The 17,085-nt window shown below is 43.1% G+C and overlaps 2 protein-coding genes across 2 annotated transcripts; one reads left to right on the top strand and one right to left on the bottom strand.

Annotated features, from left to right (window-relative positions):
• The first annotated feature begins 49 nt into the window (after positions 1-49).
• Positions 50-4,421, top strand: NDUFA1 (NADH:ubiquinone oxidoreductase subunit A1). The gene is made up of 3 exons (XM_033137926.1): positions 50-300; positions 3,393-3,482; positions 4,251-4,421. Exons 1-3 carry the CDS (start codon positions 199-201, stop codon positions 4,269-4,271), a joined length of 213 nt encoding a protein of 70 aa, XP_032993817.1. The 5' UTR covers positions 50-198; the 3' UTR covers positions 4,272-4,421.
• A 1,688-nt stretch (positions 4,422-6,109) lies between these two features.
• LOC117040257 (putative defense protein 1) lies at positions 6,110-11,463 on the bottom strand. Its single transcript, XM_033137925.1, has 5 exons — positions 11,010-11,463; positions 9,463-9,575; positions 8,160-8,275; positions 7,215-7,279; positions 6,110-6,318 (listed from the first exon to the last, which is right to left on the bottom strand). The coding sequence occupies exons 1-5, from the start codon at positions 11,215-11,217 to the stop codon at positions 6,221-6,223; spliced, it is 600 nt and encodes a 199-aa protein (XP_032993816.1). The 5' UTR covers positions 11,218-11,463; the 3' UTR covers positions 6,110-6,220.
• Positions 11,464-17,085: the final 5,622 nt, after the last annotated feature.

Raw genomic sequence — 17,085 nt, 5'->3', positions numbered from 1 at the left:
CTGACGCGTTTGGAGCGGAGGGGCGGGAGGGAGGAAGGTAGCATTCTGGGCCACGCTGCCTGAAGCTCGCGATAGAAGGGCTGTTGGCGGAGCATGCGCAGGAGCACCAGCTGTGCTTTGAGGGCGAAGTCGTGTGGAAGCTCCGCTCACTGAGAGGTCGCCAGGGTCGCGGAGGGAAAGAGCCGCGCAGCCGTCGGGATGTGGTACGAGATCTTGCCTAGCTTGGGCATCATGTACGTGTGCTTGGTCATCCCTGGCTTGAGCACCGCCTACATCCACAGATACACCAACGGGAGAAAGGTGAGCTCCTCCTCACGAATCCCCATCTCCCCTCCCTTTTCTGAAATCCCACATTGCTGATTTAGGAATTGCTGTATCTTTAAGAACTTGTTTTGCGTTTACATGTATGTGATCGATTTAGAAACAGCGGCTGGTTTGCTCTTCCTTCTCCCTTCCCCCACCCCCTTCTTTTCCCTTGCATGCCATGACTTTTCAGAGGGTCTCTTAAAACTGGTGGGGCTGGGGGCGGGGGTTAAGCTGCCCTGAGAACCTTTTGGGTGTAAATAAAAATTTTAAGTGAATTGCACGCCGCCTTTGAAACTGAAGAAGTCGTCTTAAGATGCAAACCCAAATCCAACGTGCAGTACTTGCGTATAAACGCCAGGAGGCCTAAGAGACCTAAGAAAACAAGCAAGTGACCCAGAATTTCTAAAATGTACCGGTAATCAAAGCCAACAGCAAAATCATAATAATGAAAGGAATACATTTCAGGAGAAAGCTAGCAAGAATAAGAATAAGAATTGTTTCCAGACCTTTCTGAAAGGGCTGCAGTGTTGATTCTGTTGATAATGAACTCCAAAGCTGTGGGGCTACCATGGAGATGGCTTTAAGAGAGGATTGGACAAATTTATGGAGGACAAAGCTACTCACCATCATAGCTATGCTTTGGTGCCTCCACTGTAAGAAGCAGCTATGCTTCCAAATATAAGTTTCTGGAAATGACAGGGAGAGTGCTGTTGTGTTTGTGTTTATAGGTTTCCCATATGCCACTGTGAGCAAAAGGATGCTGGATTTGATGGCCCATTGGCCTGCTCCAGCAGGTTTGACATATTTCTTAGACTGCCTTGTGCCTGGCAGTTCACCTTCACCTGGTGGCTGGTCTCAGAAAATGGGCAGCTGGGTGTGGGAACTGACAGCCCTTCGAATAACTGTGACAAAAACCTTTTAAAGGCTTTAAGGCCCATAAGGATAGGGAGAGTCGTGGCGTCGTCCCCTGCCCCCATTTCATAATATTAAAACCCAGGGCCATCCAATGAAGCTGAATGCTGGAAGATTCAAAGCAAACAAAAGAAAACATTCTTCTACTATGGAATTTACTCCCACGAGATGCAGTGATGGCCACCTTGGATAGCAAGTGGTTGGTCAAATTCACTGAGCTAATGCTTTCAAGGGCTGTTAGCCACTGGTATGTACTACCTCCTGTGTCAGAGGCAGTATGTTTCTGAATATCAGTTGCTGTGGTTCACATGTTGGGAGAGTGGTGTTTTACTCAAGTTCCCATAGGCATCTGGTTGGCCACTGAGAACAGGATGCTGAACTATCCAAATTTTCTTTAATGACAGCCCTATGCAGAGTACATTTCAGCAGCCCAGTCTGAATGTGACAAAGGCACAATACATGAGGCTTGGACAAGTTTTATTTATTTATGTAATTTATATCCTACACCAGAGGTTTTCAACCTTTTTGAGTCCATGACCAAGTATATTCTTTCTGCGGTTCTCTTGTGGGGCTCAGAAGTCCAGTTATGTCACGCCTTGCCTGCAGAGCTGGTGGCCTCTCACCCTTTCTCAAACACTCTCCCTTGTAGAGTGTTCCCTCAGCCTCCTCTACTCTCCCCTGGCCAGCCCCAGAGGCACCATTCACCTGTGGTGCTTGTAGCCAGGGCTGCTGCAACAAACAGCCGCACAAGCCTTTGGGAGGCAGAGACGTGAGAGGGCATCTGAGGAGGAAGGGAAGGAAAGAGGGACAGAAGCCATTGCCCCACGGCACTCCTGACCACCATTCAACTCACCCCATGGTGCCACAGCACACTGCTGGAAAACCACTGCCCTACACTTTTCATTGTAGGTTTATTCTAGGGCAGCTAGTAGAGTATTACAAGAAAGGAAAATAAATATTTTAAAAGTAGTTAACAATAACAGATGGGACTGTGGTCTAAACCACTGAGCCTCTTGAGCTTGCCGATCAGAAGGTTGGTGGTTCAAATCCCCACGACAGGGTGAGCTCCAGTTGCTCGGTTCCAGCTCCTGCCAACCTACCGGTAGCAGTTTGAAAGCACACCCAAAAGTACAATTAGATAAATAGGTACCACTCCAGCGGGAAGGTAAACAGCATTTCTGTGCGCTGCTCTGGTTTTGGTGTTCCATTGCGCCAGAAGTGGCTTAGTCATGCTGGCCACATGACCCGGAAAAACTGTGTGCAGACAAACACCAGCTCCCTCAGCCTGTAAAGTGAGATGAGCGCCGCAACCCCAGAGTCATCTGCAACTGGACTTAACTGTAAGGGGTCCTTTACCTTTTACCTTTTACCTGTAACAATAACAGACAATAATTGCTGTTTTAAATGTGTACCTTTCAGATCCCTGTCCCACTAGATAGGCAGATTGATGCAGAAGAAAGGTATCCAAAAGTTGTCTGGGCTCTGAGCCGGGCTCTAAAAAAATAAAAGGTTACATATATGCCACCCTGAACTCTGATTGGATGAAGTGTGATATAGAAATGTTCTAATTAGTACAGGTACAGATTTTTTTTTAAAGGAAAATAAAGAAGAATGGTAAATGAGGACTTGTAAAAAAAGCAAAATAAAATAATAATAATAATAATAATTGTAAGAAAAAGGCTCAGTAGGATGAAATTTTAATAAATTTAATAAAAATTAAATTAAATTAACAAATAAACCATGAACAAATATGTTAAAGCTGAAACTCTAGTTGATTTTCTTTTTTTATGAATATATTATTTTTGGGGTGGGCATATTAAGTGAAACAAGCCTCACTCACACCTGCAGTTTGCAGCAGTGGTGTTCAGACATAGGCTTTCTTACCGCATCTATTGAACCCCACAGTGTTGTCCCCTGAATTGTCCACAACATCCAAATAATCATACCTTCAGCTAAGAATGACAGTCTGTCATGTGTATATCTGAGCCTTAGTGCTAGGCTGTGAAGCAGGGCCGAGCAATCTCCTTTTCATCTCAAAAAAGGAATAGGTCTGCCCGCATCTGTTGAATTTTTCAATATTTCACATTTTCTGTCAACTTTGCTTTAAGTCTTCTCACTTTATCTGTCTCCCACTGCCTCTTGTCTACACACCACCTTATTTCTTATGTGCCCAGGAGAAGAGAATTGCTCGGAACACCTATCAGTGGTACCTGTTGGAGAGAGACAGGCGTGTGTCCGGAGTAAATAAATACTATGACTCCAAGGTTGGTTTGAATAAACTTCCTTGCATGCTGCTGTCTAGTTGCAAAGTCACGACACTATTTTTTTGTGGGTGTGGGGAGCTAAATGCCACAACAGTTTACATTTGTTTTGGCCCCTAAATGATTTCTGTTCCTCTGCACAATGTTACTTTTATCCTTAAGCTGTGTTCAATACTAAAATGCGCATGGCATGTTCTGCTCATAGCAGAGCCCTTTTCAGATATCTGTTTCTCCACATGATGTGAAGAAACAGGGATGACCATGCATGCCCTGCCCCCTCTTGTGCATTCCTGATCATCTTCCACAAGTTGGAGAACAGCTGTCATTACTTGTGTAGATTCCCCATGGGTAGTTATGTTGCATCTTTAAAGACTTAAGAACTTTCCAAACTACAACTCCCATCATGCCTGGCCATTTGTTGTATTTGCTAGGACTGATGGGAGTTGCAGTTCAGCAACATCTCAAGGGCCAAAGGTTCCCTGTCCTAGGGAGTCTTCTTTCCTGGCCCTGTGATGGCAGAGCACTTCTGTCAGTGGCAGCCTGATGTAACAAAGGAAACTGCAAACCTGCCTGCACTTGCTAGTACCTGCATCAAAAGTTGAGTAACTTGCTATGTGTTTGCGCAATTAGTATTTTTCTGTTGGTGGGATTAAGGAGGGCACCACCTTGAAAAGAGGTTTGTTAAACCTGATTATATAGTGTAATTTGATAGCAGCAGCGTTGTGCACAGCAGACACATTTAACTCATTTGCTTCACTTTTTATTTTCCAGGGTTTGGAGAACATTAAGTAAAACCACGGTGCAATGAAAGCAACTTAATAAACATGTATTTGACAAAGTGTGGAGCATATTGATCATAATCTCACGAGGAAAGAGGACAATAAGTTTCTAATACTGTACCAGTAAAATTGCAATAAAGAAATAAAATACAGATTGAAATAATGCAAATGTGAGAATATTGACAAGACAGACGGAATACAGTATTGGGATTGTTTTTCATGCTGACCTTCATGAAAGGTACATTTGATACATTACTCTTAACACATGGTTGCTGTTGTTGGCTTGAGTGATGGCACTTGGAGTCCAAAACATGTGGAGGGCACTATGTTGACTTACCCCTACTTTAATGAGTGCCAGATAGTTCTTCTTTGCTCTTTGATTACTACATGAAACCTATGGGACACATGAGCTGCAGAGTTGGGTATAGTAATGACCACAGTTCGTTCTCATTTTCACCATCTAAACTTTGGCCCTCCACATGATGCTCAACTGCATCATTGGCCATGCTTGCTAGGACCGATGGGAGTCATAGTTTAGCAACAATAGGAAGGCCAGAGGTTTCTTACCCCTGGTCTAAACCTAAGGAAGTGGTGGTTATCCGAATCAGTGTTTTAAAGTTCTGTTTTGGCATGAACATGGATGGAACTAGCTGAAACTTAATCCTGATAAGACGAATGTGCTATGTTTAGGGCTTATTACTATACTCTTCCTGAAGGAACAAATATGCAGGCATGGTGCTCCTGGACACAGCTTTATCTCTGGATCCCCTGGTAATATTTACCATTTCACAAGCTGTGGATGTTTTTAGAACAGGCCTTTGTGCCAATTTTGGCCCTTCAGATTTCTATCCAGGCATTGTGACTTTACCTAGGCCAGTTCCTCACTATCCCTGAGTAGTTTTGCCTGGCCGGAATGTGAAGTGTAATAATGATGCCTCTCGCTTGCCTGGATAGAAAAATGTGTGGTATGGGAGTATAGAAAACTGACTTCTGCATGGCTGGAATGTAGCCTACTCTGCAAAGGTGAAAGTCATACCCATGGCCCGCCCACCACTGGCGTGTGTCCCCACTCCAAAGGTTTCTCATAAAGGAATGTGGTCCCTCCACCCTGATCTAGAGAAAATCAATCTATGACACTGGAATTGAGTGGTCAGAATAGAACATTTGTGGGTTTTCAAACTTGGAGCATATTATGCCAATTTTATATCAGTTGGCTAGGTTGCCTGTTTGCTTTTAAGCCTAGTTTAAAGAATTAGACATTGACTCTTAAGGCTGTTAATATCCTGGGACAAAGTTACCAGAACTTGCTACATGAATTTGTCTGAGCCTCCAGTTGGTTTCAGGGGCTCTGCTCTCAAACATGGCTCTGTTAGCAGATACTAGGTGCAGAGTTTTTTTATGGTAGTGTCATCATAACTCTGGGATTCTTTCCCTGGAAGATCCAACAAGCCTGTTTCACCCTTTAGGTGAGTTAAGGCTCTTTTGGAGACATCCAGTGTCATGGGAGTAAGGTCTGCTTGCACAACAGGACTGCTTCGTTCTCTCTGCAACTCCCATCTGTAGCCCCAAAATCTGCTCTGGAGAGTTGAGGGATGCTTTGGAACAGATATTGTGGGGATATGAGGAGCTGTAGGGGGGAAAGAACCAGATGTCCTGTTGCACAAGGGAATTTCCTTTGTACAAGTGGATGAACATCACTGGATGTTGCCCAGTTTTCATTAAACATGCACTTGGGAGTGTAAACGCTTTTATTTTTTTTAATCTATCCCGGCCCCAATGTTTTAAAGATTATATTAGAAGGAGCAGGAAAGCTGTACACAAAATGCCAATTGAAAGAGCAAGCACAAGTTCAGGAAAGTCTTCACTGCAGTGAGCAGAGCTTTTATTATTTAATGCATATCCCACACAAAACAATGTGTTTAGATTACTAAAGAATGCGAGTAAATTGCTGTATGCTGGTTTCTAAATGTATCCCAGTAAAATCAGGAAAAAAGAGAAGATTGCTGCATCAGCAGATAGTGACCTTATAAATGATTCTGCTCCACAGGTAGCTTTGGAATCTGCAGTGGTGGAAAGAAAATCAAGAGTCATGAAGATACAGGTTAAAGTTGAGATACAAGTGGAGCTTGCAACAAAATGTTGTGGTGTGAAATGGGCCTGTTTGGGTTGTCAGACCCCTAACCATGCCCTTTCCAGTATATTTCATTCCCCCCCCCATTTTCACCAGGTTTTCTGTCTCCTCCCCATCCAACAACAGTCAGCATTCCATGGCCATTGAGCACACATGCTCCTCATTGTGTTAGTGTGCATTAAGAAGCAGGCAAGGCAGATCATTCAGACCATTGGGCATTTTTTTCAGTGATGCTCCAAAAATTACGTCAATATATGGTGCATCTTTTCCAGTCAATGTTAGTTACTTTTGGCTCCAATGGGGCACAAAGCATGAAATTTGCAACACCACATCCTGACATCTTTTGAGTTTTATGCATTCAGTTCCTCCCCCAACAATAAGGTGTCTTTTTAAAATGAAAGGTACACTCATCAACTTGCATCATAGCTAATGATTTTACTAGGGCCAGAGACTATCAAACAAGGCAGTCTCATGTAACCTAGTAACCTCTTCTGACTCATACTAAAACAAGGAACATTTCTCCTGATCCCATAGCGGGGTATCAAGTATCCAAGCAAAGCGCTAGACCAGTTGATACGTTATTGCCCTTCACCAATCTTGTTCCCTTCAAATGTTTGACTACAAGTCTAAAGCCATCCCACAAGCAATGCTGGCTGGGGTTGATGTGACTTCTAGTTACTAAGATCTGGAGGGCACCAGGTTGGTTATTGGGATATATTTATCCCAAGGCCATATGTACTTGTGGCCTATTCAATCTCAGGGGAGATGCGTAGTTACCTTAAGACTGGGAGCTTATTTCACATAACAAAGTGGTGAGTTACTCACTTCTCCAGATCACTTTGGATTTGACGTTGGTCCAGTAGATGTCATGAGACTGGGCGACTGTAGCCCTGATACAATAGGAAAATGGACATCACAATTACAATGCATATTGAGAGATTGGGCTCTACCTACTCCTAAAATCACCAACACCACATTATTATTATTATTATTATTATTATTATTATTATTATTATTAAAAACCCTATTCAGTTTGTAATTACTTTGATGGAGTCCCTAAAGTTCTATAGGAGGGTTAAACATTTCACCTGACATACTTCCCATGGACTGAGACAAATGAAACTGGGCACAGTTATTAGTCCTTCTCCACATAGCTACCAGCAAGAGTCAAACACTTCTCCCATTGCTTTATGCGGTTGTGGGACTTTGCCGGTAGAAGTCGGCAGGTTGCATCAGAAGCCACCACGACCTTAGAACTGCCCTGCATTCAACTGGTTCCATTATCAGACATTACTCCACGTTAGCACCCATAACAGAGAAACTGTTAGGAGTTCAGAGCTACAAATTAGCACAATACCTATGGAGAGGTGTATAATTATACATGTGCAATTTCATCCTCCTACGATAACCAGAAGTGGGTCAGGGGAAATCTTTAATGAACGACCCTCATACTTTCAAAATAAACTTGCCTTCTGCCTAGTAGAATGAAATAATAGCATGCAGATGGAGAAAATTATATCCCATTAATTGCCTGGTAATGTTTGCAGTCATCAAAAGAGGCTTCTGAAGCCATGGGAAGGAGCTTAAATCTAGATCAGGAATGGGGAACCTTTGCCTTGAACTACAATTCCCATCAGCTCTAGCAAGCAAGCCAGGCATGGCCAGGGATGAGGGTTGTATTTCAGCAATATCTGGAGGGACAAAGATTCTGCACAACTGTCTTACGATTTAGGGAAGGCAGCTACATTTTAGAGAATGTGTGAAACTTACACAAATATAACTGCTGAAGGGCAGCCAGAGTTTGGTGGAAGCCATGTGTAACTGGCTTGTCTTGGTTTTAAATTGGTGTTAGAATGAGTCACTGCACCTTGTGGATTTCCAGAACACTGCAAAAGGAGACACAACATCACTTTAAATAAGCTTCCTCAAATTTATCAATTTTAAAGCAGAACCAAGACCCCATAACACTTTTTATAGAGCCGGTCCAGAAATATTGGGAGATAAATTTATTTAGTTCAGTGTTCCATTAGTAAACGAAATTCATTTCCCCATATTGCCCAGGTCTCTGCTATTATACATGTGCAATATTGTTCAATATTGCAACACTTTTTTAAGGCAGCCACCTAGTATTCATCCTTTACAGAGGTTCATTTGCCTTTAAAAGCAAACCAGGCACATTCGAATTCAAATGTTGAATTTTACAATCTGAGTTAAATTGATGGCATTATCTTGAAGATTATGATTCCTGACACATTTTATAAACCAAGAGTGGGGGGCCACCCCCCTCTAGCTGTGGCTGAACTACAACTCCCATTATCCCATTATCTGGAGGGCTAAAGTTCCTCCAAACCTGTTTTGGACATTTGGAACCAGCCATTTTAGGACTTTTGGTCACTTCTGCTGTCCAGATATCATAAGTGTTGAACTTCCCACTTAAAATCAGAGACATGTGGGCCTTCCTTTCTGACCTATGATGCATTGCCCTCCTGAACATGTTGCCATTTCTTCACAGACAGGCTGTTTAGGGCAGGGATGATTAATCTGTGGCCATCCAGACATTGTCAGACCCCAGCTTCCCCAAGCCAGCATGTCTAATGATCAAGGATGATGGGAGCTAGAGCTTCAACAGCACTCAGAGGACCACAGATTAGCCACCACTGATTTAGGATGTGGCCAAACTCTCTAATGAAGCTGATGGGAAGTGTAACCCAAAACATCTGGAAGACACCAGAGTGAGGAAGTCTAAACTAACCTCTTCCCCACAGCCCAGAGATGGGGATATTTAAGTTGTCCATATTTTGGGCTACAAATTCTATCATCATCTCTGACTACTGGCCATGTAGGCTAGAGCTGATTGGAGTCCAGCAACATCTGGAGGGCCACATACTCCTTAACCACTGGCATAGCACCTCATCAAACTGTAAGTGCAGAAAAAAATGAATAACTAGCTGGATCAACTATGAGTTGTATAGTTCAATCTGTGACCCTTCTCTGGTTTGGGGTGGGAATGGGGACTGTTTCTGGCAACGATTTTGCTGCATCAGACACTAAAGAATGACTGTTTGTCTCTTACCTGTAATAATTTAGTATTATTGGGAGGAGTTTGCCAAAAACCTAGTGCAGCTGTGGAACCAAATGCACGAGCTTCCAACAATAACCCTCTGTATGCAGAACCAAGGATCTGAACTGGAGAAAGATGACAGGCATCAAGTAACAAATAAGCCTGGTTTGGTTAAATCACTTGTTTTCTGCAGCTGGACCTATAATGGTGTTTATAACCTTGTCCAGGAACAGGCTATATATTATGTTTGGGGAGCCTTTGGCATTCCAAATGTGGCTGAACTATAGCTCAAATTGCCCTGGCCATTGGCTATGCTTGCTGAGACTGATTGCAATTTTAGTTCAGCAGCATCTGGAGGACCAAGGATTCCCCATTCCTTATATATAGTTCTCTGGCTGGTCTTGACCAACTGCATTCTTCCTGCAGCACCCCTGTGGGGCTCAGAAGCCCAGTTATGTCACCCCTTGCCTGCAGAGTTGTCAGCTCCTCACCCCTCAGCCTCCTCTCCTCTCCTCGGGAGTCTTGGGCAGCTGCAGCTGGCGCCCCTGTCTCTGAGCTGCCCCCGCCCCCGCCCCAAAGAGAGGTACCTCCTCACACTGCCCCACAGAAGCCTGGGAAGCACCCCCTGGCCAGCCCTAGAGGCAAGATAGTCTGGGGAGCTTGTAGGCGGCACCTCTGATTATAATTCAAGGCACCCCAGGGTGCCACAGCAGGCTGGTTGAAAACCACTGGCCTACACCATCCTGGCTGAAACCCTAACCTTTTCCTTCTCTGCCCACTGACACACATTTGGAGGAGAGCCCCCACTCCCTGTATTGCGCAGGCATCACCTAATTGATGGGCTGATGCCTGGCCATCACCAGCCTTTGTTGTTCTTAGTGGCTTATATCCCAGGTGATGCCCTGGTCCAGAAAAACAAAGTTGGGCTGCATTGTCCCACTGTTAAATGAAACTGTCTATCAGCCCATCTTAATTCTCAAAGCTCTGATTAAACCCCAGCACCAAGCAATCTAGAGGAGGTCAGGGCACCCACAAAGAGGGTGGGGTGGGTGGGTGGGTGGGTGAGGGCACCCATATACCCACAACAAACTTGGGACATATGCAGCAACATTATCAAAAGCCTTTTCTGGAAAGAGACTAAGTGCAAACAATAACTCTATATGGTATTCAATTAAGTTATACTCCAATTACACCTATGGAACTTAACGGAGAAAACTTAGTCACTTTAATTTCAGTGGGTTTACTCTGAGTAAAACTTAGTTGCCTACCACTATTATAATGAAGTAAAGAGAAAGTTGCCAAGGGTTTTGCATTTGTGCCTACCTATATCTTAGGAGGAAAAACTTGATAAGTATGTTAGCTCAGGTTAGTAATTACATTATATAACTTTTCTTTTGTGGTTTTTTTTTAAAAAACAATTTTGTGAATTAATTAATGAGAATATATTGATTTCTTCTCCCCCCATTTTTAATAAAATATTGAATAAAACAAAGCAGGTATTATTACAGAAATCTATCTATCATCAACCAACGTTTTTAAAATCCAGTTTAGAAACTTACCATTAACAGGCTGTCCATTTAGGAAAGAGGGTGTACTAACTAGGAATTCATAGGGTACTGGAGACTTTTGAGGCTGGATCCCTGTGTGAATAGGTAACATATTCTCACAGGCTGATGCGGGAGCACCAGTTGGAAAGGCATGAGATGGACAGAGCATGGTCCAAGGGGCCATCAAGCTGAAGAGAAGGAAGGAGTTCCAATAAGCCATGTCTGCAAGAGAAGTAGCTGCTAGTTCTCTCTCTCTCTCAGTCTCTCCTGCTCCTTGGAAGCAAGAATGAATTCTAAGAGGCTTGAAGAATCTTCAAAATGATGAAAGCACGAGCTTTGCTGAGTCACTGACCCATAACAGATTCACTTTCTACTCTTTTTGGATGCAATTATAACCCCCTTCTCTTGCTCACGTGACTTCCAAATTGAGAATTGCATATTGTTTCTTTAGGATTCCATGTGGACACAAGCTAAGGAAATGGATTATGGAACTTGCACAGTGAAGACTTTACAGTGCTTTTTCCTGTTTCAAAGGGATATTAGTTTTCTCCACTGTCCACTTCTATATCAACACACACACACACACACACACACGTATTGTGTGAACTGCATCTGTTGGGAAACTGCAATTGGTTGCTGCTTCCTAGTGTGTGTACCCAGTACATTGACATGTGATAAAACAGAAAAAAGTGTGCAAAATTTCAGTTATTTGTTCATCAGATGGAGCACAGGGTTATTTATCCAAGACAACGACAGCAGAGAAAAATATACATACAAATTGCATGGAAATTGTGCCTTTTAAAATAAGAGTATGACAAAACCCACAGATTTAAAGTACAGTTTTGACCCACAATTCCTATTTATTTTAATGATTACTTCTTCGTTTTGATGGATTCGGCAAGGAGCTTGGCTGCGTAGAGTTCCCTGGGAAGAGGGATTGATTGCTAAAGAACTCTGGAAGTTGCAGCTTTGTGAGGCAGATAGGGTTATTCGAAAATAATTAGCATCCTCAAATCACAGTTCCTAGGTTTTTTAGGGGAAGTCAAGATTGTTTGAAGTGATAGCGCTGCTTTATATGTATGGTACAGATGTGGTGCTGGTGGAGGTTGCCAGTCAGCACTTAGCACCAGAACAGCAGCTTAAGCACATGGGTCAGTTGGTCACAATCTTTCCCATTACAGTGGGATGCATTGCATTTCTTCTAAATAACAGTAATTGGGTGTGGACCCAACTGAGTTCCTCTCAGGGTAGACACATTTAATGGACCTGAATGAACCACATCTATTAATTCCAATGGGTCTACTTTAAGTATGACTACCAAGCATGGGCATAGCCAGGATTTTTGTTAGTGGGGGGGGCAGGACTTTTGTTAGCAGGGGCAGAACCTCAGTTAGCTATTGGTTTTTATTGATTTGGGGAAGGGCAGCTGCACCTCCTCGCCTCCCTCTTGGCTACACCCATGCTACCAAGGGATGTTGTTGTTGTTCAGTCGTGTCCGACTCTTCGTGACCCCATGGACCAGAGCACGCCAGGCACCCCTATCCTCCACTGCCTCCCGCAGTTTGGCCAGACTCATGCTAGTCGCTTCGAGAACACTGTCCAACCATCTCGTCCTCTGTCGTCCCCTTCTCCTTGTGCTCTCCATCTTTCCCAACATCAGGGTCTTTTCTAGGGAGTCTTCTCTTCTCATGAGGTGGCCAAAGTACTGGAGCCTCAACTTCAGGATCTGTCGTTCCAGTGAGCACTCTGGGCTGATTTCTTTAAGGATGGATAAGTTTGATCTTTTTGCAGTCCATGGGACTCTCAAGAGTCTCCTACAGCACCATAATTCAAAAGCATCAATTCTTCGGTGATCAGTCTTCTTTATGGTCCAAGGGATAGTACCCATTATTTATCATTTGCATCTATACTTATTGATTAGCATATGCAACATACTTTTTCAGCCATTAAGCATTCATCAGCACCTTTTTACATTCCTCTGATATCTGGCGTACAATTGCAGCTACTATGTTAGATCAGCTCCAGTCCTTGAAAGTCTTCTTCCTTTCTTCCCTTTCAAACTCACCCAGCCCCAAAGTGTTTTCGAGCCAAAGCAATATTAATATAGGACAAATTTGCAAATGCTGATCTGAATAAAATGTGTTAGTAGTGGGTGAGGATAAAGCAACCATGGTGAGTGGCTCCACATTTTCGGAACTGCGGGACATTTACCTAGAGAAGATTAAATGGCTTATTTTTTAACTATCTCTGCAAAGTCTCTTTTTCATTGGCTCTCCTTGCAAGCGAGAAGCCACCTGTGCTGGCTTTGTAGTCCAACACCAACAAACGAGTGTTTGTTCTCAGTCTTACTGAGGTATTTCCAACTAGGGAGAAACAGAAATTCTTTCTTGGGTGATCATCATCTTTGTCAAAAACATCACCGTATTTGTTATTATATCCAACCTGCCCTTCTGTTTTCATACCCAACAACAGTAAGTGAAGGCAAACATCATAAAGTACGGCACAAATAATCAAATCATGTCAAAGCAGTGATAAGAAATGCATTAAAGCGAAAAATGGGGAGGAGTGAAAAATCAGACGACATGATGAAAGTTTATAACATTATGCATGACATGCACAAAGAGAACAGAGAAATGCCCTTTCTCCCTTTCTCATAACACTAGGGCTGGGTCTATGCAGCTATTAAAAAACACTGAAAATGCACTGCGAAAAAACGTTGCAAAGCTCACAATCGAAAAAAATTGAGTTGCAATTTCAGCTCTACAGCACCATCTGGTGTTGCAGTGTTATAACGCATTTATCATGCTGTGTTTTGACAAATGTAGCTGAGTCCTAGAACTTGAGGCTATCCGATGAAGCTGAACATTGGAAGAGACAGGAGACACAAAAGAATGTACTTCTTCACCCAGCACATAGCTAAACTATGGAATCCACTCCCACAAGAAGCAGTGATGGTGACCAACCTGGATGGCTTTGAAACAGGATCGGAGAAGGCTCTCAATGGCTACTAACCCTGATGTCTACATCTTACCTGTACAGTAAAGAGGTAGTAATGCTTCTGAATACCAGCTGCTGGAAACTGTTACATTTAGGTGCTGCTTGTGAGCTTCCCAGAGGCGTTTGACTGGTTGCTGCGAGAAGATTGCTGGACTAGATGAGTCATTGGCCAGTAATAGGTACAGAAAGGACTATTCCCTGGATCCCAAGATCCAGGTTTGGGGCAGCATGTACTCTTTGCTGAGAGAGCCCCAGTGGAGATTTAAAATCACAAAACATGCAGCAAAGTCAAGCATGGAAATATAGGCTGTTAGACCTTTAAAATATGCCCTTGCGAGTTCCAAAAGTTTCCACGTCCCCCAGCATAGGAAAAGATGGCGCATTTGATAAGCTAAAAATGGTTTACTTACAAACTTTCTAAAAGTCAAGATTCATGTGCTTTAGAAAGTTGCACAGGCAGTAAAACTGGGATTAGTTACAGTGGTGAAAGTTCGTAAATTATTAGTATAGGAATTTAAGAGTGTCTTGTGAGAGCCATCCAATCTCAGCTGCAGCAACCACCTCAAACCTCTTTACACATTGAGCTTCTCAGGTAGATTGATAGTGAACAATAGACTTGATTACTTATTTTCTTCCAAGATAAGGTGAAGTGACATAGGCTAAGACTGGCAGGATAGCTTAATCTTAACCCCTTCATGCCTTAATAATGTTGGTTATATGAGACTGGTTATCCCACACATATAACACCTTAAAAGCTTCAGTAACTTTCTGGTGAAATATGTCTAGTACTTAATACTAGTTACAGGTAGGTAGCCATGTTGGTCTGCCATAGTTGAAACAAAATAAAAAAAATCTTTCCAGTAGCACCTTAGAGACCAACTAAGTTTGTTATTGGTATGAGCTTTCGTGGTGTATCTGAAGAAGTGTGCATGCACACGAAAGCTCATACCAATAACAAACTTAGTTGGTCTCTAAGGTGCTACTGGAAGGATTTTTTTTTTGTTAGTACTTAATACTAATACTAATAAATATTTCCAGCAAGTGAGAGACTAAAACCATTTCTGCTCTGATAATTTGTGGATGTTCCTTCCCAAATGAGTGACAATATTTCATCTGTGTTTCAGTTTCTAAAGTTTTTGTGTTGTTTTGTTTTGTTTTAACATAGTGATTGGGATTGTAGTTCATAATCAGTGGAAGAAGAAAAAAAGACCACATTGCTTGCAAAAAAGAAAAGAAAAGGTTGTTGTTGTTGTTGTTGTTGTTGTTGTTGTAGAAAACTGTTTGTAGGACTTGGCCCTCTAATCATGGCAAATTCATTGTGCTTCCTATCTGCGTATGTCCTTTGCAGCAGTTGAGGTCACTGAAATAAATAAAAAGCCTGGTTTGTTTCTCAGAGAAATCCAGAACATAATTTCAAAGGATGCGTTTGAAAACTGATTAAAACTGGAACCCAGATTTCCTGTCACAAGCAGAGGAGAAGCTGCTCTGGAGGCTAAATATATCTCACACTCAGAAACACAAAAGATCTAGTTGTTTCTAAAACTATTGAGATGACGTTATTGTTGCTTCTAAAACTGGGGGCACCAACATGCACTGATTTCTTTTAGAATGTGCAGGAACTAAGCACCTGCACAAGAGATGATCCACTGTGGTTTATTTTATTTTTTTAATCCAAATGCTTTTACCCTGGGGATTTTTTAGGGGTGGGGGTGGGGTGAAACAGACCGTAAAAGCTCTAAGAGCCAATCCAATCCAAAATATAAATTGTAATTTCCAGAAGACTTCACAGCAGAGGTACTAAAACCCAATGTAGACTAAAGTCCTGGAGAAGCCGGGTGTTCTGTTTTGTTACAGCTAACAAAAAGGCCATTAACGAAGGGGCCAATCACGTCTCCCAGGGGAAGGGAGTTCCCTATCCTGGGAGCCATAACCGAACAGGCCCTGCTTGCATCCCAGCCAGAAGTGCCTTAAAAAACAGGAGTGGCATGGCTATAGGCCCCCAGGTGTTAAAGCACTACAGCAGGGGCGGGAAACTTGGGGCCCTCCAGATGTAGTTAGATTCCAGCTCACCAACCTGCATGGCCAATGGGCAGGGCTGAGGGAGCAACACCTGGAGCGTTGCAGATTCCCCCATCCCTGCACTACAGCTTCCAGCACCCCTGGCATTTGGCCAGGCTGGTTGGGGGGTGGTGATGATTTCAAGTATTACATCTTCTAGAGGGCCACAAGTTCCCTATTCCTGACATAAAGGTACAGGGCCTTTGACTACAAACAGGAAGGAGTCATTCTGCACAAGCCATTGTTCTTGGTATATCTCCTGATATGATTGTGAAGAGTTGCAGTATGTGGCCTTCTGTAAAGGCAAGTAATTCTACAGCTTATCTGAGTGAGAAGGGATACAGGCATGATAACGTTCTATGCAGAAATGTCACTTGCCTATCACTTGTATGTTCTCAAATGCCAATTCAGGCTCAACCCTGGTGTTGGTAATCTAATGGGATTATACAAACTTCACTCCCTGTCAGGGTCTTAACACAGGCTTGCGGCAGGCTTTGTTTCAGGCCACGAGAAAAGAGGGAAGGGTGAGTCTAAATTATGTTTTAGGGAACAGCACACTGTTAATTTCCCATTCCTGACTACCGGTAGTACACAGCTAGGAGACAGAGGCTGATTTGATAGAGGGAAAGTCAGAGCAACCAATCTTGCAGAGATGCAGTCGGCACCCTCTTCTGTGGTTGTGCGCACAGAATACATTTGATGCTCATTTAAAGCATTTTACTGTACCCAAAGAATCCTGGGACCTGTGGTTTGTTAAGGGTGCTGGGAATTTTACCCCGGGTAGGGGTGTGAACTACAGTTTTTTTGGGGGGGAGCAATGGTGTGTACACAGCCTATGTTTGACTATTTAATGGTTAGCTAGTTCACAAACTGGGTTGCTGCATGCCCAAATTTTGTGGCCTAGAAAGCACCAAGAATTTTCCTCCCTCCAGTCAAACGCATCTTTTAACCATGGCTATTCTAAAGGGCTTCACGCCCAATTCCCCCCTACCCCTCAAAAAGTAACATGCAAAAAGTGCACCTATGATGTGGG

Source organism: Lacerta agilis, chromosome Z (genome assembly GCF_009819535.1).
Source record: "Lacerta agilis isolate rLacAgi1 chromosome Z, rLacAgi1.pri, whole genome shotgun sequence".
Lineage (NCBI taxonomy): Eukaryota > Metazoa > Chordata > Lepidosauria > Squamata > Lacertidae > Lacerta > Lacerta agilis.
Note: the sequence above shows the minus strand (reverse complement) of the source record. Positions and strands in the feature narration are given on the sequence as shown.

Coding starts and splice junctions, on each gene's coding strand:
- NDUFA1 (XM_033137926.1), top strand. CDS start 199: ATGTGGTACGAGATCTTGCCTAGCTTGGGCATCATGTACGTGTGCTTG. Junction 301..3,392: donor GATACACCAACGGGAGAAAG/GTGAGCTCCTCC, acceptor TTATGTGCCCAG/GAGAAGAGAATTGCTCGGAA. Junction 3,483..4,250: donor ATAAATACTATGACTCCAAG/GTTGGTTTGAAT, acceptor TTTATTTTCCAG/GGTTTGGAGAACATTAAGTA.
- LOC117040257 (XM_033137925.1), bottom strand. CDS start 11,217: ATGGCTTATTGGAACTCCTTCCTTCTCTTCAGCTTGATGGCCCCTTGG. Junction 9,576..11,009: donor AAATGGACAGCCTGTTAATG/GTAAGTTTCTAA, acceptor ATCTTTCTCCAG/TTCAGATCCTTGGTTCTGCA. Junction 6,319..7,214: donor ATCCAAAGTGATCTGGAGAA/GTGAGTAACTCA, acceptor CCACCACTGCAG/ATTCCAAAGCTACCTGTGGA.